Source organism: Vicia villosa, linkage group LG5 (assembly GCF_029867415.1).
Source record: "Vicia villosa cultivar HV-30 ecotype Madison, WI linkage group LG5, Vvil1.0, whole genome shotgun sequence".
NCBI classification, from domain to species: domain Eukaryota; kingdom Viridiplantae; phylum Streptophyta; class Magnoliopsida; order Fabales; family Fabaceae; genus Vicia; species Vicia villosa.
The window spans coordinates 8,023,125-8,045,911 of NC_081184.1; the positions used below are offsets into that span (position 1 = coordinate 8,023,125).

At 34.0% G+C, this 22,787-nt stretch overlaps 3 protein-coding genes across 3 annotated transcripts; all 3 read right to left on the bottom strand.

Moving 5' to 3' along the window:
* Nucleotides 1–6,317: 6,317 nt before the first annotated feature.
* LOC131601257 (protein trichome birefringence-like 35) lies at nt 6,318–10,373 on the bottom strand. The gene is made up of 6 exons (XM_058873031.1): nt 9,799–10,373; nt 8,879–9,158; nt 7,532–7,703; nt 7,239–7,435; nt 6,996–7,148; nt 6,318–6,927 (listed from the first exon to the last, which is right to left on the bottom strand). The coding sequence occupies exons 1-6, from the start codon at nt 10,004–10,006 to the stop codon at nt 6,597–6,599; spliced, it is 1,341 nt and encodes a 446-aa protein (XP_058729014.1). The 5' UTR covers nt 10,007–10,373; the 3' UTR covers nt 6,318–6,596.
* Nucleotides 10,374–12,429: 2,056 nt separating this feature from the next.
* Nucleotides 12,430–14,839, bottom strand: LOC131606217 (protein trichome birefringence-like 34). The gene is made up of 5 exons (XM_058878479.1): nt 14,458–14,839; nt 14,030–14,207; nt 13,741–13,937; nt 13,137–13,295; nt 12,430–12,979 (listed from the first exon to the last, which is right to left on the bottom strand). Exons 1-5 carry the CDS (start codon nt 14,799–14,801, stop codon nt 12,631–12,633), a joined length of 1,227 nt encoding a protein of 408 aa, XP_058734462.1. The 5' UTR covers nt 14,802–14,839; the 3' UTR covers nt 12,430–12,630.
* A 2,585-nt stretch (nt 14,840–17,424) lies between these two features.
* On the bottom strand, nt 17,425–18,122 carry LOC131606218 (uncharacterized). Its single transcript, XM_058878480.1, has 3 exons — nt 17,989–18,122; nt 17,792–17,902; nt 17,425–17,688 (listed from the first exon to the last, which is right to left on the bottom strand). The coding sequence occupies exons 1-3, from the start codon at nt 18,099–18,101 to the stop codon at nt 17,577–17,579; spliced, it is 336 nt and encodes a 111-aa protein (XP_058734463.1). The 5' UTR covers nt 18,102–18,122; the 3' UTR covers nt 17,425–17,576.
* Nucleotides 18,123–22,787: the final 4,665 nt, after the last annotated feature.

Sequence of the window (22,787 nt, forward strand, 5' to 3'; positions counted from 1 at the left end):
GGGAAGGTTTTTGATGTTTTATAGAGTTCATAGGAGATGTATGGATGTTTGAACACATTTGTTTATGCATTAAAAGACTTGTATGCCATATACCTTATTTCTTTAGATTAATCAAGCTTTAACACTTTAAGAAATACTTGAATCTTGTTCTCTTTACTATACTTGATCCATTCCTTTTGCAATTGAATGCTTGTCTTCATCAAAATAAAGTTGTAGAAGGCTTGTCTTCACAACATTTTGCAATCAGTCTAATTTGTACTTGTCAATACTACCATCAATGAGATATTTAATTTTGTAAATCCATTTATATCCAAAAAGAGTTTTATTACGTTGAAGTTCAACAATTGTCCATATATTGTTGAGCTAAAGAGCTTGTAATTATGTTTGCATGGATTGGACCCAAAATCATGTTTACTATCTTGGGATAAAGTGGTTGGTTCAGTGGTGCAAGATTGATTTACAATGTTTACTAAGATCAAACTTTGAAGCCAAGATAAATTGTGTTGTTGCAGTGATACCATGTATTGTAGAGAGAATGACATATATAAATTTGAATGAAGGTTCCATCAATGAAACAAAGTTTTTATTGTAGATTTGGGAAAATTTCATGGCACGAGATCAAGAACTGTAATTGATGTGGTCAGAAAGCATAACAAGAACAATTAAAGGATTTTCATTGGGGTAAAGGTAGTAAGGGTTGGAACGGTTACTGGAGAAGTTTTAAGAGGTTGACTCAGCCATTGATCGGTGAAGAAGAAGGGTTGGACGAAAGGAGAAAGAAGAGGATTAGGGTTTTAGGAGAGGAGAAGAGAGAGAAAGAAATTCAATAATGAAGCGAAGCGAGAGGAAAGAAGGAAAGGAAAATGAAGGGAGGAAAAAAATAGAAAAGGCCTGTTAGGATGATACCATATTGGAGTCTCACAATACCTATTTGGCATCATATTATTATTGAGAAAATATTAGAAGATAAATAATTTTAGGTTAGTTATTAGATGATTGTGTGAGTTGCACAATTATAGGAAATTTAGTTTCTTGTTAGTGTATACATTAACCCCTTGTATTGGTCTGTTATAACCTTATTATCTTCTTATCAATAGTATTTTTAGAAGATTTGACTTTCACAATTGATACTAATCTCTGGCAATAACTTATTTGAAGACCTCTTATCAATAGTATTTTTTAAATATATGACTCATGGGATAGTATATACATTATTTTTGGATATCGAGACGTCCTTATAAACTATATTTCAAACTTTATCCTTGTTTTCTTTAACATTTATGATAAAGTTTGTAAAAATTTGACTAGTCTCCATATGGGATTCTTGCGGGAAGGAATCTTAGGAAAAACAAGATTTTTTTGGGTGGCCTAAGGGATATTTTTTAGCTAAAGAATGAACGAGGTTTAGGGTTTCAGGATTTGTGTGGGGTTAATTTGACAATTGTAGGTAAAAGAAGATAGAGATTATTACATGGTGAAAGTTTCTAGATGGATATCCTTTTCTGCTCGATATGGGCCAGGTGTTGTCTTATCTGCCACAAGGGTAGGTATTGTTAGTTCATGAGACGGGGCATTAACCATTGGGTCAAGACTCAAGAGCAACACACAAGTGAGAGAGACACCACATATTCACTCAAAGCCTTAATATGATAGGTGTATGGATTCTCCCACTTATAAATGCTTAAGTCTCCAGTGTGAGTCCGCAACGCTCACCCTCAAGTGGAAATTATTTTTGTCCATATACTCTCCCTCAAGTGGAAACTCTTTTTGTCCATATACATATGTATAGTCGTTGACACTTTTTCACCTCTTTTTGGGCATTTCAATACACCTCTTACTGGGAATTTCATTTCAACAGGGAACCTCTCTGATACCATTTTTTAGTTCATAAGGAGGAGCATCAACCTTTGGGCCAAGACCAAAACACAAGTGAGAGAGACACCACAAATTCACCCAAAACCTTAAGATGATAGGTATATGGGTACTTTCACTTATAAATGCTCAAGTCTCCAAATTTATAACCAATGTGGACTCCAACTCATACTTGAATTATTATTCTCAACATCTATAAAGGTTTTAGATCTACCTCGATGTGACAGAATGGGATATCACTCCTTGGTATCGATCTCTAAGCAACTATTGATTGGTTCATGAAGGGTTTATCCATGAAGTTGAGTAACAATGTTTCTACATCTTTCAGGGACAAATCGTGGATTGGAAACATCCTTTTAAATTCCTTTTTCTAGGGCTTTACCATGTATCATTTCAGTGCATTAAGAAAGTGGAGGAGTCGAAATATTTTACCAATGTAGTTTGTTTCGGGGATCATAGGTGAGGGAGAGATATGTTTGTTTGGAAACATGACGTTGTTGTTTTCATGTTGACTATCATTAAGGATTTTAGTTGCTCTATTAATGTCAATAGGTGGTGTTGTTGCATGGCAATGCTAGTTTGTATTATGTTAAAGTGGCCTATACTTACTTATTAAGACTGTTTTTTTTTTATCACCACCGATTTAGTCCGGTTCAGGGGTCAGTTCTGCCTTCAAGTGGTTCCAACCCCCTCCCGATCGCAACATTATGATGTTATTTCTCCAAATGTCTGTATGTAATGCCTCTAATTTGGGAGATTTGGACTCTTTAAAAGCTCATTATATTCTCTTATAATCTTTTTAGAGACGATCTTCCTAACCTTTTAAGGTGTCGCGTTATTATAAACCCTAGTGACATAGCTGGTTGCTATGTTTGGATGTTATAGAGTCTTTAACTACCTTTTTGTATTTTCTCAGGTAGTAATTTACATTTAAAGAAACAGGAAACAACCAGAGTAATTCAAGGACTATTATTGATATAATTTTTTATCTAAACACCAATTGTGAAAGATTAGTATCCAAGTAAAATGTTAAATATCCTATTTCACAATTTGTATAATATACTTTTGTTCTAGACTTGACATATGGCTGCCCCACCGTTGAGCAGGGTCCAGTCCAAGGTTGTTACAATAAAGGCCCAACTGAATGGTCCAAATGGCCATAACCATTTAGGAGCTTCTTCCCCACGTGCTCCTCTAAGGGAAAGTGCCTTTTGCACCTTCTAAGGTTCACGGAAAGTTGAACCAGGAGATCAAGTAAGATTCTGCCACTCTTCAGTTTTGGCCCTGAGAATCCATTACAAAACAAAAGACATTGGCCTAGTGTTGTGGGCTTTGTAAATACTTTCTTCATAAGAGGGTCAGGTATTCAAGTTATTGTTCTACTTGTTACCTGTTGTCTTCACTGTGAACCTCTCTTTGGCATCAAAGATCACTTTTCATAAGAGGGTCAGGTATTCAATTTCTTGTTCTACTTACCTGCTGTCTTCACTGTGAACCTCTCTTTGGCATCAGAGATCACTTTTCATAACCAACTTTCACGAAGTCATAAAGTTAATGGAGTGAAAAATGAGATTTCAACGAATATACTAAGGCTTGTTTGTTTTATTTTTTTAAAGAAAAGGATTTTTTTTCTTTATATTTTTCAAAATAAATTTGTTAAAAACGTTTTTTAAAATATTACAAATTTTTTTTAATTCATTTTTTATAAGCTGATAGAGTAATTTTGACATTCTATAATATAAATATACATTATTGAAAATCAAAACATAATCAAAATCACTATTATTTTAAAAAGGTGTATCCTAAAAATGATTTTTATGAAAAATTATTTAAAATAACTACAAATTTAAGTGATTTTTAGAAATTTTAGTAACCAAAAAAAATTATAGCAAAAAGATGAATTACTTAAAATAATTATTTAATCAAATGTTTAATTTGAAGCTTTTTTAAATAAATTTTTTTTTTATAAATTTCTTTTCAAGATAATTACGCTATAAAATCAGTTTTTTAAAAAAAAAAAATAAAACAACGGAATTAAAAAATTTGTTTATATTAAATCATATTTTCTAACCTAATTAAACAAAAGGGCTTAGGAAGCATTTTTGTGATTTGAAAACTAGGGACTGTTGAGATTTCTTTCTTTCTTTAAGAGGGACAACATTTTCATTCATTTCCTCCCAGGATATATTTTTGCATCCAGTTTTTACAACATTTGTCTGGTAATAAGAAACTCTCCCTAATTTATTATTTCATTGATAGTGGTATACATGTATTTCCCTCGTAATTCAGTTATTTCCCCCACTATGTTTCCATTGTTTGTGAAGCACGTTATTACTATGATGGAACATATTTAGAGCTTGGAACAACTTTTGAAGCATATCTGTCTCGAGAACCGTTAGTTGTTAGATGATGCTATGGCCAAATTGCATGTATTGATCATGCGGAACAACAATAATCGTTTGAGAGGACGGTGACAATTTTGTGAGGATGTTGAAACATAAAGGAAGGTTAGATATGAGTTTGGATCGTATGATGTGGTTGAAGGTTTCATACTTTTCTGGTGATGATCTGTATGGATGAGAAGAATTTATCCTGTCACCATCAAAATTTAACATATAATAACAAAGTTATCTTTGATAAATTTTTATCAAAATATTTCGAACGAGATATTAAGTAAAGTCAGTAAAAAAATATGGTATCATTTAAAAAAATTGGTAGTGTATTTTAAAAGTTTTTAAAGCATTTATATCGGTTTTTTAATAAGAACCGATGAGTAGAAAAAATTATTGATTTTTTTAAAAATTTTAGTTCATTTTTAAACATGCAAGATAATAAACAAAATTATCATTATTGTAATTCTTTTCGAAAAAATCCAGTAACTTAGTTGTTTTTAAGAAATATGGTGATTTATATTTCTTTTGAAAATTTTGATAAAAATTCATAGAATTTTTTTGAAACATACAATAAAAACTCATAGATTATTTGAAAAATTCAATAAAAACACATAGATTTTTTAAAATCCGACAAACTCATCTCTTTTAAAAAAATCCAGTAGTATTATTCAAAAAATTCGGTAAAAACTTATTAGATTCTCTAAAAATCCAGTCAAATTTCATAGATCTCCCCAAAAATAGGTAAAAATTCATGCAATTCGGTAAAAATTTTAAAAAATCGGATAGGGTAAAATGCGAACTTTTTAAATACACTACTGGAATTTTCAACTTAGGTTGGGAGGGAATTGGTAGGATCGAGTTCGGGAGCATTGTTAATTTCGAGACATTCCATTCGAGCAACACACCTTTGTGGGAGACACACCACTTCTCCACCTAAAACCTTAAGGTGATAGGTGAGTGAGTTCTCCCACTTATATATATATATATATATATATATATATATATATATATATATATATATATATATATATATATATATATATATATATATATATATATATATATATATATATATATATATATATATACTCAAGTCACCACATACATTTTCAATGGGGGACTATTATCCACACTCTCACTTACATTATTCTCAACAGGGTACTCGTAACTCCCATCAATCAAGGAATGATGAACCACCATCCACATATGTCAGTGTGTCAACTCAAATCTCTCGCTAATTCTGTTTTTGTAACATAATGCATGGAGGAAAGTGTTAACATAATCCATGGAGGAAAGTGTTAGTGGTGTAACTTATCATAATTCATCCTTTTAAAGGTTGACTGATATTGTGATTGATAATTTTCATCGGGGCATGTTTGGAAGAACAACTATCACGTGTTCCTGTAAAGTGTTGCACATGACCTCTGAAGTTATGAATCTTTAGAATGAATGAAGACGAGTATCTATGGATGTCATTTGGGTAATCTAATGCCCCATCAAATTTTCAAACTATTGTTAATGAAATTTTTAAGCCCTAACTGCAAAAGTGAGGCAAGAAAGGCCTCTTCAAAAGGATCACGAGAGATTGAGGGGATTTTTTGGATTGTCAAGTTATCATACTATTTGTATTTTGTACATGGCTATTGCATGATTTATCTTTTATTATAAAAGATAGAACTAATTCTAGAAAAATTTGTTTGGTTAGTAAGAAATAATAAGAATACGTTGAATTAGTTATTAATTATGAGTAGCGATGTTAAATATATTAATATCATGATGCAATCAACATGGTACAATAAGAAGACTTCAAAAGTCGATGTTGTCATTGTTATTACGAAACTCCGGTAGCGAAAGGGTTCAAACTATATCAAATTAATGTGGCAAACGGAACAAAATAACAAACTTGTCTTAGCAAAAGGACTTTCAAACTTTGATCCATCGAGATACAAAAGATTGTCTGTCATTGTATTTACCTACAATCACAAGGCTATAACTAACTTACTTTGTGCATATGTTTAAAAGATCCAAACTACTAGCACATAGAAGATCATGTGAAAATACCTGTATCCTTGATTTTGTGAAGCAAACACTGCACTACACAAGCATTCGATTCAAAACTTCTAATACAAAGAGGCATAGAAGTGGAATAACTTACATTAAAAAGATTGGTTTCTTATCCTTCCATTTTCTACATCAAGCTACATTTTAACAACACATATGAGCACATATTTCCCTTAATTATTTTGAGTAGACTCTCTTGATCTCTTCTCCCCCTTTATCATACTCATAATGATCATAGTCAATGAACAAAATTGTATTGTGTAATGGATTTCATAAAAAGTGGAACAGTAACTCGTTCCACGTATCCGGTACCCCTGGCAAGCACCAATGTATGCAATCAGAGTAAGACGAAGGATTTGACAACTGTTCCGGACGAAGAGGCTCCCAAAATTTACGAAAAATTGAAGGATGCCCGTCTTTTCGATACTCCGAAAGTTGAGTAACATTGAGAACAGAAACTTTTGAATTTAAACTGCTAAGGATTTTCTCTACACTGCTCATGGTAGGTAAATCAGATCCACTTCCCCAATAGCCCTCGAAGTCAATAGGCTCTTTCTCGCCGTAACAGTTTCCTTCATTTCCCGGCTTCCACTCTCGGCTCCTGAATGAGAAAATGTTCAGCTGAACGGTTTAGAATGATCAACTTCCGTTTACACAAAGGAATCTTACCAGAGGTGTGTCGGAGACATGGTCACGAAGAATACACGTTTCTTGAGCGGATCAACTTTAGAAGACACCCATTCGGCCCATGATCCCATGGCCAACTCCATTGCTTCTTGTCCGTCTAACTTTTCGCAAGCTCCATTTTCTTCATCGGTCCATCTGCAAAAGTACAAATCAAAATATCAACTAACAGAATAGAGTTGACGAATGACGAATGAATCCCTTGAGTACCAATGAACTGGTACGGACAATAGCTTAACTGGTCCTTGTCTCCACCACAAGTATGTGTTGAAAACAAGTATATCAGCATGCTCCCACAGTGACGCATGCCTCATAACTGAATCTGGACGAATTATCCGTTCATCTAGTCGGTGATTTACTGGATCGTCGGAGTTAGATTCAACGAGAAGAGGAGCCCAGAGGAATTCTATAGTTGCATTGTACTCCTGAAAATCGGCGTAATATGTACGCGAGAACTTAGTATCGGGAACTACATTCAAAAACATCATGCAGAAGATTCCGATACGGATTCTAATTCATACCTCGGCTCTGAAAATTGTGAGATGAGCATTTGGTGACATTGATCTCTTATCGGCAGGAATTTCTGACTGTAACAAGCATACCATAGATATCCATTGCCCTCTATTAAGAGAATCTCCAACAAACATTAGCCTCTTACCTCTCAATTTTTCCCACATTTCTTTCACATTCCACCTGTTTAATACAAGAAATCCGTGAAGCTGTGAAGCCTGATAATTTATTTGTCACAAAAAATGTAGGGCCTGTTTGGTGATAGAAAGCATTATATGTTTTCGGATAAATCAGTAATAATTTTTTAAAGAAAATAATATGAGAACAATGGTGCTGAGTCTAATGTATGATCTAATTTATATGCATCTGAAAAAAGGCATACATATACATAATAAGATCATTTGGCCAGTGTTGCGTAGCACCAACCTCCTAAAACGCTATAGTTGTATAGTGGATAGCGGGATAGTCGTTATTGCAAGCAAAGACTAAGAATAAGTGTACAAACAAAGTAAGCCTAGATACTCATAATCAGAAAAATACACAAAATTAATGAGACTATAATTCTCATAAAACTTAATAGTTAAAGAATCTAAAGTATAGAGCAATAAAACTTTAAGAGAGAAGAACATAACAGAACTGAACTAAAAGTAGGAAGAAGAACATAATGATTGTTTGTGAGCAAAAGATTGTAACACAATGAATAGAACATTACTCTTAAAAAGGTTCGGATTGAAATTTATACCTTTAAAAAAGACAATATTTTAAAAGAAAAAGTATTTGAGGAATTTATCCCCGAAATCCTAATAGCACCCGCAATAGCGGTTTGGGGCTGCAACAACAACTATTGTTGACGGCGGCTTGCACACCAAACGTGTCGTGTTGAACCCGAGCACCACTATGCTATTTCAATGCAGCACCGATATAGCACGTGACAGACAACATAACAACAAAACATGTGATATTCTACTTGGAACTATACAAAACTTAATCTACGTTATGCATCAACTTCAAAAACTAATTATAAGTTGATAGCCTTAAAAGTCTTATTAGGTCTTTCATTACAACTTAGTTTATTTTTGGTTAAAGAACTTAATTAAGAACTCTTATAGCAAAGCACTTATCAAATAAGTGATGTCTATATCAAAAGATAAAAGAGATTCAAATTGTTTTCATATAAGATATAGTTTTCAAAAATAAACGGTTTCCATAAACTCTCTCAAACAAGTTTAATTAGCAAGTGTTTATGTCGGTGTAACGTTCAAATAACTCAATCCAAACAAGTCCTCATGCCACCAACAAAACCACAACATAAATACGCTCACAAGTAACCCGGAAACAAAAATAGAAATAGAAAGCACCTCTTCAAATTGCAATCATGTGGTTGCCATCTCCAATGTTGATACCCTAGATCAGTTCTTCCATGCTTGTTGCAAGCCAATTGATCAGACATATAAGGACAATCCGACTCCTTGTACAATGGATACGAAGCATTATCATACACCCATTGCCCAGAGAAAACATCACAACTTTTATCACTCACTCTCCGGCGAATGGAACTCTTCGAATCACCATGCCTAGCAATTTTTCTACCAGTATACTCTGTAGTAGAGTTGCATCTACTGAATCTATCCAGAACCTCTAAAATAGTAAAATTCAAATCAAACCCATTTTAACAAATCACCAAAAAAGAATCTAACAAAGCAAATCAAAGCCAAATCACAATGATTAACCTATAAAGTTTTCATTTTTAGTCATAATGCAAGTTTATGAACTGAAAAAATAATCCTACAAACCCATTTCAACAAAGTCACATAACAAATCAAACTCAAATCACAAAGTTTAACCTATAAAGTTGTCATTTTTAAGTCACAATTTATGAATTGAAAAAAAACCTACAAACCCATTTCAACAAATCACAAAAAAACAAAGTCACATAGCAAATCAAAGTAAATTCACAAAGTTTTACCTACAAAGTTCTCATTTTTAAGTCACAATTCAAGTTTAAGAACTGAAAATCCTACAAACCCATTTCAACAAATCACAAAAGAAACAAATTCACATATCAAATCAAACTCAATTCACAAAGCTTAACCTATAAAGTTCTCATTTTTAGGTCACAATGCAAGTTTAAGAACTGAAAAAAAATCCTACAAACCCATTTCAACAAATCACAAGAAATCAAAGTCACATAGCAAATCAAACTCAATTCACAAAGTTAAACCTATAAAGCTCTCATTTTTAAGTCACAAAGCAAGTTTTGAACTGAAAAATTACTCACCTTGAGATTTGTTGAGGTGATTAGAGAGATTAGGTTTAACATAGGTAGCTAAAGAAGCTTCTTCTTGTTGAATGTGATTTGGGTTTTCATGGATTTGTCCAATGGTGCTCCCATTATGGAGAGTTGAGAAAGCTATGAAGACTAGAAACAAAATCACAAGAAAAGGAAAAACATGAACTTTCTTTTTGTTCCATTTCATCTTCTGCATAGTTTGTGTTAAAGGGTTAATGGGTCTTTTTTATTTTGCATAGAGTATGGTTCTTTGATTTGATGAGAAACTTTGAATTAGAAAATTGAAGTTTTTGAAGGATGTTCAGTGATGTAGTTATGGTAGAGAATGGAGTTTGACCGATTTAGACTTTGGTTTTCAGTTTCACCATTTGAGATTGTTTCATGTGTAATTTGTGAGTTATGAGGATTAATGGGTGTGGGTTTTGTGGGGATTGGTAGTGGTTGAAAGAACAAAAACTCTAACATGGGATGTGTTTTTGATAGATGGAGTTTAAGAATGCATCTTGACTTTGACAATTGACATCATGGATTCTTAGTACTTGCTAATGATCTTTTTCAAAATCAATGAGAATGTCAAATCTATAGTAGAACTATTTCAAAAAAAAAACTTAACAAATCAATTCACGGTAGCAATAATGCAACTCCATCTCCATTGATTTAATTTATTTAATGTTAACATCATTATAGTCTTTTATATGTATTATGATTGAAGGGTGTTAAATTCATGTGTAAGTGAAGGAAACATAAGAGAAACTACTCAAACATTCATTGTCTTAAGATTTTGAGTAGATATGTCGTGTCAAGGTCTTTTGAATCTTGAACATTTAGTCTATTGATATTTTTAATGTGAATGTACGATTCATGTTAAGGTTTCCAAAGTATCTTGAAGGGGATTCGTCGGTTAACCCATTAGCATGCAACTTAGATAAATTGGTGGGGGCGAATCGAACCTAAAGCTTAATGTAAACACACGCTTTGGAATTTATTTTGTACAACTTTCATCATACCATTTTCATTTTCTTCTTATCCATGTTTTGCAGCAGACCCCCAACACAAGATCTAACAAATTAAGGAAATGTTTAATGGATATGTGGTGTCAAAATCTCTTAGATTCTGAACATTTAACAACATTTAACCAATTGACACTTCAGACGCTCCTCAAACTCCCTAACAAGTGATATTAGAGTAAGGATATTCGAGTGTAGTTAGACTCGGTGGTAGAGCGGGATGTTGAGATACACGTGTGAGTTGGAAGTCTCACATTGCTTAGAAATGGAGCTTAAGCATTTCATTAGTGAAAGGATCCATGTATCCAATGCCTTAAGTTTTTGATGAATATGTGGTGTCTCTCTCACTTATGTGTTGCTCGACCCAATATGGCTGCTCCTCCTCATGACCTATCAATTGTATCAGAGACGATGACTGGAGTATGAGACTCGTTCCTTGTATCAAAAGTCTTTTTGACATGGTGGTGGTCAGGCAGCGTGTCTTGTTGAAGTGTATGTGACCTGGTAAGGGTGTCAACGACAATACAAGTGAATGTGGATGGAAGATTTTCCACTCGAGGGGAACATATAAGTGGATTAACTCACATTTTGGGGGAGATTGTTGAGACATAAGTGTAAATTAGAGGTCTCATTATGAGTGGTTGAGTCTCACATCGCCAAGAAATGCGGGAAATGCTGGATATATAAGAGAAAAAACTATATACACCCATTACGTCAGGATTTTTTGGATGGTTATGTAGTGTCAATGTCTCTTGAATCTTTAACATTTAGTCCACTGATACTTCTGATGCAGTCCACACTCCCCAATAGATGAGCGTGTTTTTGAGAAGTGAATGACTTATAAACTGACGATATACTTAAATACAGGAATAAAACTAGATTATATATTTGGTTTGCCAACCTTTAGGGTTAAGTAGGGGTGACAAAATTGTTGGCCAAATGACTTCAAATACAAGAGATCGTGAACTGTGTTGTTCAAAATTCAAAGTCAATTGATAAAAAATTTATCCTTTAAAACAATTATTTTAGTTTTGATAATTACACCGAGATTAAACAACAAAAATAAAAGAAAAAGATTAAAATGAAGAGGGATACACAACAATACCACGTCGGCTTCTTCTTTGTAAATAATCTAGAAATAAATAAAAAAACCACCACTTTTTTAATTATAGATAAATTAAGAGTATCAAGTTCTCAAAGTGCAATTTAGACATTCTATGATTCTAATTATGTTGACATCTTCAAAACACACTTATCTTATGTCTTTAAATATTAATAAAAAAAGTTAAATACAAAATGAAAGATCAAACCTTACCAAAAAGAAAGAAAAAGAAACTAAATAAAACAAAGGATGAAATAAAACATAAAAAGAAGAGAAAGATTAAAGGGAGTGGAAAGTAAAAACACACTTGGACCAAGTGGTATATATAATAATGCATCTGATGTTATTTGACATGGTGGTTTTATGCCATTAGTCTTTAGGCTTCCATGATGATCTTGCATCAGAAGTTTCCTTGTTTAGGAAGTTATTCAATTTTAAAACATGGTATAATTTTTTGTTTAGCAAGATAAACAAATGCATAACAAAACAGAAACTGTAAAAACACTAGCACGTTTATGATTTCTTTTAGGATTAGAGATTACAATATTCTTTACACTTCACCATTAAGTGAAAACAAGATAACCAAACAAAAACACAAATTGAAATTTTAATTGTTCTTTACACTTCACACAGTTAGCACATTAACACTCGTTGAATCGAGATCAGACGGTCTATACTTTTACGCAAAATTTTGCAATACCGAATTTAGTGTCATCTGCTAAAAACATAAGCATAGAGAAGCTCATTCCATGTGTCCGGCACACCAGGGAGGCACCAATGTATGCAATCTGCATAAGTTTTTGGATTTGATATCTCCTCTTCTGTTAGAGGCTCCCATTGTTTCCTATAGATAGATGGATGACCTTCTTTTCTATACTCAGAAAGCTGTGTGATGTTAAGCATTTCAACTTTCAAACCTCTTGTTTTCAAATCTTGTAGAACATTTTCCACCACTTGCATCATTTTCGGAACCGAACCATTTCCACTATATCCTTCTTCTATAATTTGATCTCTTTCTTTGTAACAATTTTCACCCTTAGTTCCTCCCCATTCATTAGCCCTACAATTAGCGGTATCAATATAGTCTTAATGCACAATAACACGATAACTCTGGAGTATTTGAATCAATGTTTTAAAAATCGAACTAAAGATAAAACCAGCGTGACTTTTGGATCACGCACGGCTTAAGTGTTATGTATTGAGTTAGTTATACGTACCTTTGATGAGTTGGTGACATAGAAACGAAAAACAATTGAGTCTTGTTTCGATTAATATGAACTTCCAACCAATCTGACCAAGTTCTTAACGCCATCTCGTATACTCTAACCATTCTTACCTTTTTGTATACTCCATTAGGGTCACCAAATGATCCCCACCTGCAATTGTTGTTAAAATGTCACTATTAAAATCAAGTTGCTAGAGAGTGTTTAGTAGGAATGTATCAATCCGTCAATATTTGGGGATAATATTCTATTAAAGTTGTTCATCGTGAAGTAGTACTTAAAAATTGTTTGAAACTCTAACGACGACTTGTGTTAGCTTTTAAAATTAGAAATTTACGATTCTTTTTATAGTAATGTCTCATACACGAACCCGATTAATGTCAATTTGACAAAAATAAGAGAAAACAAATACGGATATATTAAAACTCATTTTTTTTATTAAAGCGCCACTGATCATGTTACGATATCAGAATGAATAAAACCGCACGTTTTAACTTCTAGAAGAAGCATCGATCGTTATCCGTGTTTTGAACAATTTTCAATTGATATATGCAAATTAATGAAAGAAAGCGATGTGTTGTTTAGTTGTTTTACTTACAAAACATTCATTGCATGTCTTCTCCACCAAAGGTAAGTGTTGAAGACTAAAACATCAACATCAGTCCAATACTTAGCATGTTTCTCAATGGCTTGAACTCTCACAATTCTATCCGGAACCCTATGATTCACCGGATCATCTGAATTTGATTCCACGAGTAATGGCGCCCAATAGAACTCGATTGTTGCATTGTATTCCTTTCATTAAATTTGCCAATTCAAAAAACTTAGTCATAAAACATTTTGTTGAAAAAAAATGAAACTTTTAGTTGATGAAGTTTCTTACTTACTTTGGCCTTGAAAATTGTGAGTGAACCATTGGCAATGGTTTGCATGGATTTGAGAGATGAAGGAATTGAAGATTCAACAAGACAAACCATTGAAACCCATTGGCCTCTATTGAGTGAATCTCCAACAAACACAAGCCTCTTGTTCCTTAGCTTTTCAAGCAATATTGTTGCATTGAACCTTATTAACATAAAAAGGAAATCGATAAACAAATAAAATCGGTTAAATCAACCTAGTCCGATCAAGTTCAACCAAAATACGATACATTCAAGATCAAACCAATTGGCAAACTAATCAATTTCTAGTTCAACTGGTTGAACCGAACAATTTGTCCAGATGACTACTATGTACATTTTAAAATACGAGTCATCTGATCAACATTGATACGACTTATTAATTCAACAACACGACGGGAACAAAATAAAATCACCTTGGTAGGTCACAATGATGAGGCTTCCACCTCCAATTCTGGTAACTAAGATCCTTCCTTCCAAATTTCTCACAAGCCAATTGATCTGACATGAACTTGCACTCTTGTTCTTTATAGAGAGGATAAGATTCATTATCAAAAACCCATTTACCCGAAAACATGTCACATTTCGATAAAGATTCATCTAAGATAGTCTTTTCATGAGACCATTCTCTTCCTTCTTGAGTAAAATATATGGCAGTGACAACTAAAATAGCTGTTAAAATTGCTACAAGAGAATGAAAAGTGATTCTGATTCCTAACTTCTTCCCTAGAACTACTATTTGGTGTACCTTAATTGCCATTTAGATTCAGTTTCTTGGTTTTTGTTTTCTCCTTTTTTTAAGGTTCTTAGAAACTGGATGGTGAGAAGTTTTTATCATCATGCATGTATGGATTTTGTTAGTGATGTGTTTTCTAAGTTAAACATAATCAAACTTATCACCTACTTTTGACTTAAGTTTAAGTAAACAATGATCTAAAACTTGAAACTATAGTTTTATACTATTTTTGTTTAGTTTGAAAATAGAAGGAACTTAGAAAAGAAGTGAAAAAGAAAATGGATTTATGTTCTAGTCTTGTTTGACTATTATCAGTGATATTATTATGTTAATGCTTATTAATATTTTAGCATTATTAAAGTTGCCTATTTGAATTTATTAGTAATTTCTAAATCTCAAATGAATTAGTTAGATTATTTTATTCATGATAATAGATTAAATGCATGTTGAGATATTAATAAAGAGAAGGAAAAGAAAAAAAGATTTTGAAGATTAAATGCATGATGATACACAATCCACAATATGATTGAGTTGATTCTTTTAGGTTCATACCATTACATAAGTTTCTAATCCTTTAAAACATAAAAGAGTCTAAAAGATTTTGAAGTTTGAATAACATGAAAAAAAAATCTAATATGTAAGAGTCTAAAAGATTTTAAAGTTTAACATAAATCCTCTAAGTAAAAAAATCTTTCCAGAAATACATCTCCGAAAACCGAATGTATTTTTGGAAGCGTACTTGGTACATAAGAACTCCAAAGGGTGGGATAAGAAATCCTCTAAATATATGTCTTTAGTTGTTATAAATTAACCCAACGATATCAAGCTTCATGTGTACCGCTAACGATAAGACATTAGGGTTCCAATTTTGACATCGATATTTAATTAGTAAAGCATTATTAGGGTTCCAATTTTGACATCGATATTTAATTAGTAAAGCATTATTGTGTCGATGTTGGATATCATCCTTATGTCTTATGTGTATCATATTTTGTAAATAATAGGGATCTAACAAATGTACTAAATCGTTACAACTAATATTTTGGTGAGTATCACTTAGTATCAAACGAAATGATTGAAATAATATGAATTGTGAAAGTTTTGTAGATTTGTTTGAGAAGTTTAATGACGAAAGATAAAATTTGTAAAATTAATAATTAAAAGATGGTTAAGAATGAGTCTCACTTAGATTATCATATGTGATTACTTCTTGTTTGACCTTAATAATTTAAATTATTATTCTATGTGATTACTCATTTTTAAAATTATTTAATTTTAATATATCGGTAATTAAACATTTAATAATTTAAACAAACTCTTCAATCCATTAATAGGTTACAATTTAAAATTAAACATTTACATTTAGCATAAATATATGAGTTTATTCCGAAAGTATCAATGAGCTAAATGTTAGAGATCTCAGAGACTTTGACGTCAGATATCCACCCAAAATTTTAAGAAAATGAGAGTATGTGTCATTTCTCTTATAAACCCAGCATTTTCTTTATTCCTAGACGATGTGAGACTTTAGCACTTTCATATTTGAAACCCAACAATCTCTCTCACAAGTGTAAGTTACACATCCTAATCTTGATTCTTGATCTACACTAGAATCCACTTTCACTCTCCCGCCGAACCTATCAGACTTTGATACCACTTGTTGGAGAGTCTGGGTAGCGAGGTTCGACCACATATCCATCAAAAATCTTGAAGTCACTACAACGAGGAAGGGCTTTAAAAGCGCTTTTTATAGCCTTTAAAAGCGCTTAAAAGCGCTGTGAAAGCTGGCGCTGGCGTAGCTAACAAAAGCGCTTCTAAAAGCGCTCTGGTAGGCCCCCCCTATAAGAGCGCTTTTCTGGAAAAAGCGCTCTTGTAGGCCCCCCTTTAAGAGCGCTTTTCAGGAAAAAGCGCTCTGGTAGACCCCCCTTTAAGTGCGCTTTTTCCAGAAAAGCGCTGTTATAGGCCCCCCTGTGAGAGTAAAAAATAAAAAAAAACGCAACATATTAAAGCCCTTTTGGAAAAGCGCTCTTATAGGGTGGGCTTTAAGAGCGCTTTTTCCAGAAAAGCGCTCTTATAGCCCCCCCTATAAGAGCGCTTTTACAAAAGCGCTTTAGTATGTTGCTTTTTTTTTATTTTTTTTGCTTTTTTATTAATCTTTGGCAGCGCTTTTACAAAGAAGCGCTTTAGTAGGTGGGCCTTTAAGAGCGCTTTTCAAAAGCGCTTTCGTTGCTAAATGAGGTATTTTAATGTGCAACCTGTAATTTAATCCTCCCAGTCGACCTGTAATATGTTTTCAACCTGTAATATTTTCGACCTGTAATTTATTTTCGACGATATTATTTCAGCCATCAGTAAGACAATATATATATACTAATATAATACCATTATAATATCCAAAATTTTATATATACATCATTACAACATCAATAATATTATAGTTCAAATCGACACAAATCCTACATGAAAAAGCGCTTAATATAAAATTGACACAACTCTTCTTTGATTTCTTCCAACTTAAGCTTCGGGTACGCAGCAGCACGGAATTCGTCAAGGTACTACAAAACAAAAACATAATATGAATGATACATTTAGTTAAATGTAATAAATTATATGAAATTATCTTAAGTTATAAATTCATACCGTGAGCGGAATCTCTAATTGATTTGCCTGAAGGATTTCTTTCATAAACCTCAATACAAAGTATCCGCAATCGTAACTGTTTCGCTGTTGCGGACACTACATAGAAAAACAAATAAGATTCTATAGTTGTGCATTGTTTTATCAAGTAGCATAAATATATTATAAGCAACATTGTGAAAAATAATGTACCTGCACTTGGATCCAAGTAATGTTGTTAGATTTAGTTCGGGATACCTGTGCGTCCCGTTGACTTCGGAACACTTGTATTGATCTAATTAACAAATATATAAAAGCATATGTTTAGATCAATCCCACAAATAAGTAAATATATATATAAATATACACGAATATATATTTAGAACGATCCCACTTACAAATCAACGATGTCCTTCATGGCCGGATAATTGGTCCATTCACCATTTATCGAATTCAGATAATACACGACTTCCCTTATAGGGTATATAGCAAGCAGCAACCAGTGTGCTCTATAAATAAAAACAATAGGTTATATGAAAATTTTGCTATACACAAAAGAAACAGAGATTAGATGAACAAAGAATGAGAAACTAACCCTACTGGTCGGGTATTATACGCCCAAAGATGCAGACATTCTGTATTGCCGGTGGACATGAATCTATCGACTAATCGCTGTCTAACTGATTCCCGTTCCGAAGCAATTGCCATTCCGCTGCAGTGGGCGGAAGACACGAAATGGAATCTGTTAGACAACGGAGTCCCGCGCAACACTCTGTCATACAACAACCTTAAATAAAAACATAATAAACATTAGATTATTTTCATTGAAATGTGTAAATAAATTATATTGTGGGACTAATTAAATAATATATCGGATGAGTGAATATTACCGGATTTATGAGTGCATGTTAGTGACGCCTAGTTGATCATGCTTAAAAATCTCCTCCAAGTCATCAATTGTAATAAGTGACTTGAATTCAATACCGAAGACACTCTCATCCATAACGATTTCACGTAAAGCACCATCCTTCATATCGGACATATCAACCATTGTTGCGAGCGTCGACCGGTACCGAGGCACAAAAGCACCGCCTTTTTTTCCCGCTGGCTTCGGAGGACCAGTGGGTGGTACGGTACGAACTTGCTGCGTCACTTGTTGTGACTCCCGAGCGGATGCCTAAAAATCATATAAGTTAGGTAAAATATAAAATCATGCAGATTTAGATTCAGATTAATTGTTAACACTTTAAATGTACCTCTTTTAGTGATGCAACGGACTCCTCGTCACGGGTCTCAATTCAGTTCTCATCCCCATGTTTACCATGTCATTCCTTATGTTAACGCCATCCTTAGACTTTCCTGGTATATTGAGTAACGTACCTATAACGCTGTCAAATACATTTTTTTCAATATGCATAACATCCAGGAAATGTCTTACGTACAACGACTTCCAATATGGAAGTTCAAAAAAAATGGACTTCTTCTTCCACCCACCCTTGACAAGTGAATGTGCAAAAGGCTTGCCAAACTGAGTGCTCACATCTTTCACCTTTTCAAAAATTTGATCACCTGACAAAAAAGGCGGGGCTGTACCATGTTCGGCCTTTCCGTTGAATGCTTTTCTCCACCCACGGTAGTGATGATTAGAATTTAAGAATCTGCGATGGCCGAGAAAGACATTCTTCTGACAAAGATCCAATCGTGTCGTATCGGTTTCATCTTCACAAACGGGACACACCTTTTGACCTTTATTGCTGTACCCGGATAGATTTCCGTATGCTGGAAAATCATTAATTGTTCCAAACAACATCGCCCTCAAGTTGAAACTTTCCTTCCTATACCCATCGTAAACCTCCACACCGTTGTCCCACAAAAACTTTAAATCTTCGATTAACGGTGCCAAGTATACGTCTATGTCATTCCCTGGTTGTTTAGGCCCAGAAATTAGCATTGATAACATCATGTACTTACGCTTCATACATAGCCACGGAGGTAGGTTATAGATCATAAGAATCACAGGCCATGTGCTATGCGAGATACTTTGAATACCATGCGGGTTCATTCCATCAGTAGACAATGACAAACGAAGGTTTCTTGCTTCTTTTCCAAATTCAGGATAATCAGTATCAACTTTCATCCATTGTGGTGAGTCTGCCGGATGTCGCAACTTTCCATCAATAATTCTTTCATCTGCATGCCAAGTCAAGTGTCTTGAATCGGTCTCACTACGATACATGCGTCTAAATCTCGGAATTATAGGAAAATACCATAAGACTTTAGCAGGAGACAACTTTTTCTTATATCGAGGGGCACCACATTTAGGACACTCATTCAACGCTGCATACTCGTTTCGAAACAAAACGCAATCGTTTGGACATGCATGTATCTTATCATAGCTCATGCCAATAGAGGACAACATCTTTTTGGCTTCATACGTTCGATTGGGAAGAACATTATCCTCTGGTAGCATATCTTTCATAAGGGCTAATAACTCTGTGAAACTTTTATCCGACCATCCATTGTCCGCCTTTAAGTTGTACAACTTTAACACCGCAGACAATCTTGTGAATTTTGAACAACCATCATACAACGGTTTCTCTGCATCGCTTACCAACCTCTCAAACATTTTGGGACAATCCGCAAGATCTTCTTCAAGCGCTTCTGCAATCTCTTCGACTCGATCGCAATCGTATGTGTCTGTGCAATCGTCGTTTGAAGCATACTTCCTATTACACCTCGACTCAGCATTCCCGTTACTTTTCTCACCATGCATTGTCCAACATGTATAACTTCTATCAATTCCAAACCGTAGTAAATGGGATCCCAACTGTTTCCCGTCAACCTTACCCCCATAACAGCAACCCAAGCAAGGACACGGCATTCGAAGCGGGTCTTCGGAGTGCTTAACCGCAAACTTAACGAATTCCCATACCCCTTTCTCGTACTGTTTCAACAATCAGTTTGAATTCATCCATGTCTTATCCATGTCTTAATTAAGCTAAACAAATGCTTCTTGGTTTCTCTATCAGGTACTAAGGAATTCTGTCAAGATAATAAATAGCTATCATCATAATAGAATACCTAATCAGAATACCCGATTTCTTAAAGAAGACATTACCTTATTTCAAGGTAATATAAGTCCACAAACCAAAAAATTGGTTGAGAGACACTAAATTGATATTAAATAGAACCATAAACAATAAACTATAAGCAAAAAATAACAAACTATAAGCAAGAAGAAAGGGATAGTAACCTGAATTAGACTTGATGTGGGAGATGGTAGGTTTGAATCGGCGTTGTACAAGTAGAAACCAGAGACTTCAAAGTAACTGTAAAATTAAACACACACACACACGATGCACTTAAATACAAATATCATAAAAGTGAAGGAAGTATATGCAAACTGTAGCATATTCAACTATTTGTTCAATACCATTATTAAGACCAAAAACTACCCTCTACAGAGGAATAAGAATATATTAGGATTCTAGTTCTACAAAACATTAGTTAGTGGTTGCATTTGTGAAAGCATTTATGAACTGCCTTCAAAATATATGGTTGTTGTGTCTCAATGTCTTCAAGTATTAATAAAAAGAGATAATACTAGTACTGCTAAGCCTCAAACTGAGACTTATCTATAATGAAACAGTGTGCAATTCTCATTAAAAAAACCCTATAAATAGTACCATAAAATATAATAGAAGTAGACAAATCTCACTTTCAATTTCAAAAAGTAAGAGTGGCTAAGCATAGATAGGATAAGGATGGCCACGGTTCAGTTAATAATATTTTATAAGAAGTTTAATTATCAAATACCACTAGGTGGAATAACTTAAACACGTACAGGAAGATGACTGACCAAAATTTATTAACTCAAATAAGTGCTTTTTATTTTATCAAATAAGTGATTTTTTAATAGTCACTAAATCACGAAAGTAACGAGAATTAACATATCTTTTCCATGCATGCATGCTTTGAATTAATAAGAATGTTATTCTATCGTTAATTTCAAAGGATACTATTAAATCTTAATAATCAATAAGATAGCACTCAAAATATCTTCACTAATTTGTCGGTGTCGTGTTGTATTTACACACAACATAACCTACAATCACTCAAATTATCTTCACTCTTTTATGAATATATTTCAACAAGAATCCAATTTCCAAACCAAATATAATCCGGGAATTTTCAAAAAAGAGTCATTAAAATGCAATCCTATCAATTACTATTTCTCTTCCCTAAATGCACCTGGACATGTTATAATATCATCAAGTGTAACAAGAAAATTAGTAAGTAAGCGTCCGGTTCATTCACCATAGATGCATGTTTCGGCATAACCGATCCGATTGTCATATTTCGGCATGATATCTCAACTTCACCACTCAATCGACACTAGTAAAAATAACTATAATGTTTCAGCTTAATTGAAAATGATTAAAACCTAAGCAGTATGAATAAAAAGTATGAAGAGAACACTAGAATACAGAATCCTCTCTCAGCATATTCAAAAATCTAAGCAGTATGAATAAGAAGCAGAAGAGAACACTAGAATACAGAATGATATGAACCAGATGATTCAATATGAATAAGAAGCAGAAGAGACAACATAGAAATTACCTAAAGGGATGCAGCAAACCAGAGGCGGAGGGAGAACGGAGAACGGCACTGAAGCGGCGGAGACGGCACTGCACTGAAGCGGCGGAGACGGCTGAAGGTCGTGGCAGGTCGTGGCGGAGGTCGTGGCGGAGGTCGTGGCGGAGGATTGAAATTGATTTAGGGAAGAAATTGATTTAGGGATTCTGTGTTATGTCGCGAAGGAGAAGAGATACTGAGAAATATTGGGGCAAGTTTAATTTGTTCTATTTTAAAACACCTACGAGGGCGCTTTTGAGAAGCGCTTTAGAAGGACCCCCTATGCCAGCGCTTTTTAGGAGAAAAACGCTTTCGTATCCTACCCCTATAGCAGCGCTTTAGAAAGCGCTTTCGTAGCCCATTCTGTAAGAGCGCTTCTAAAAAGCGCTGTCATACCCACCCCCTTTAAGAGCGCTTTTAGAAAGCGCTTTCATACCCCCCCCCCCCCCCCCCTATAAGAGCGCTTTTGAAAAGCGCTTTCATTACCCCCCCCCCCCTTTAAGAGCGCTTTTTTAGCGTGTTTTTTATTTTGTTTTTAGTGCAACCTATAACAGCGCTTTTTACTAGAAGCGCTTTAGTAGGGGTGCTGCTAAAACTTAAATTTGGCGTAGTGAGTATTGGAGCTATGAGCCACTTCTCTTATTAATCCAACATTTCTTTCATTCCTAGTCTAGCACTTTCATACTTGAATTTCTAGAATTTCAATGATAGACTTCAGTCTCTAACGATGAGAGATGTCACTCTATATAAGACTTTTTC

Coding starts and splice junctions, on each gene's coding strand:
- LOC131601257 (XM_058873031.1), bottom strand. CDS start 10,006: ATGCAGAAGATGAAATGGAACAAAAAGAAAGTTCATGTTTTTCCTTTT. Junction 7,436..7,531: donor TCACAATTTTCAGAGCCGAG/GTATGAATTAGA, acceptor GCCGATTTTCAG/GAGTACAATGCAACTATAGA. Junction 6,928..6,995: donor ATGTCTCCGACACACCTCTG/GTAAGATTCCTT, acceptor TTTCTCATTCAG/GAGCCGAGAGTGGAAGCCGG.
- LOC131606217 (XM_058878479.1), bottom strand. CDS start 14,801: ATGGCAATTAAGGTACACCAAATAGTAGTTCTAGGGAAGAAGTTAGGA. Junction 14,208..14,457: donor CATCATTGTGACCTACCAAG/GTGATTTTATTT, acceptor TATGTTAATAAG/GTTCAATGCAACAATATTGC. Junction 12,980..13,136: donor ATGTCACCAACTCATCAAAG/GTACGTATAACT, acceptor CGCTAATTGTAG/GGCTAATGAATGGGGAGGAA.
- LOC131606218 (XM_058878480.1), bottom strand. CDS start 18,101: ATGGCAATTGCTTCGGAACGGGAATCAGTTAGACAGCGATTAGTCGAT. Junction 17,903..17,988: donor TATAATACCCGACCAGTAGG/GTTAGTTTCTCA, acceptor TTTTATTTATAG/AGCACACTGGTTGCTGCTTG. Junction 17,689..17,791: donor ATGAAGGACATCGTTGATTT/GTAAGTGGGATC, acceptor TTTGTTAATTAG/ATCAATACAAGTGTTCCGAA.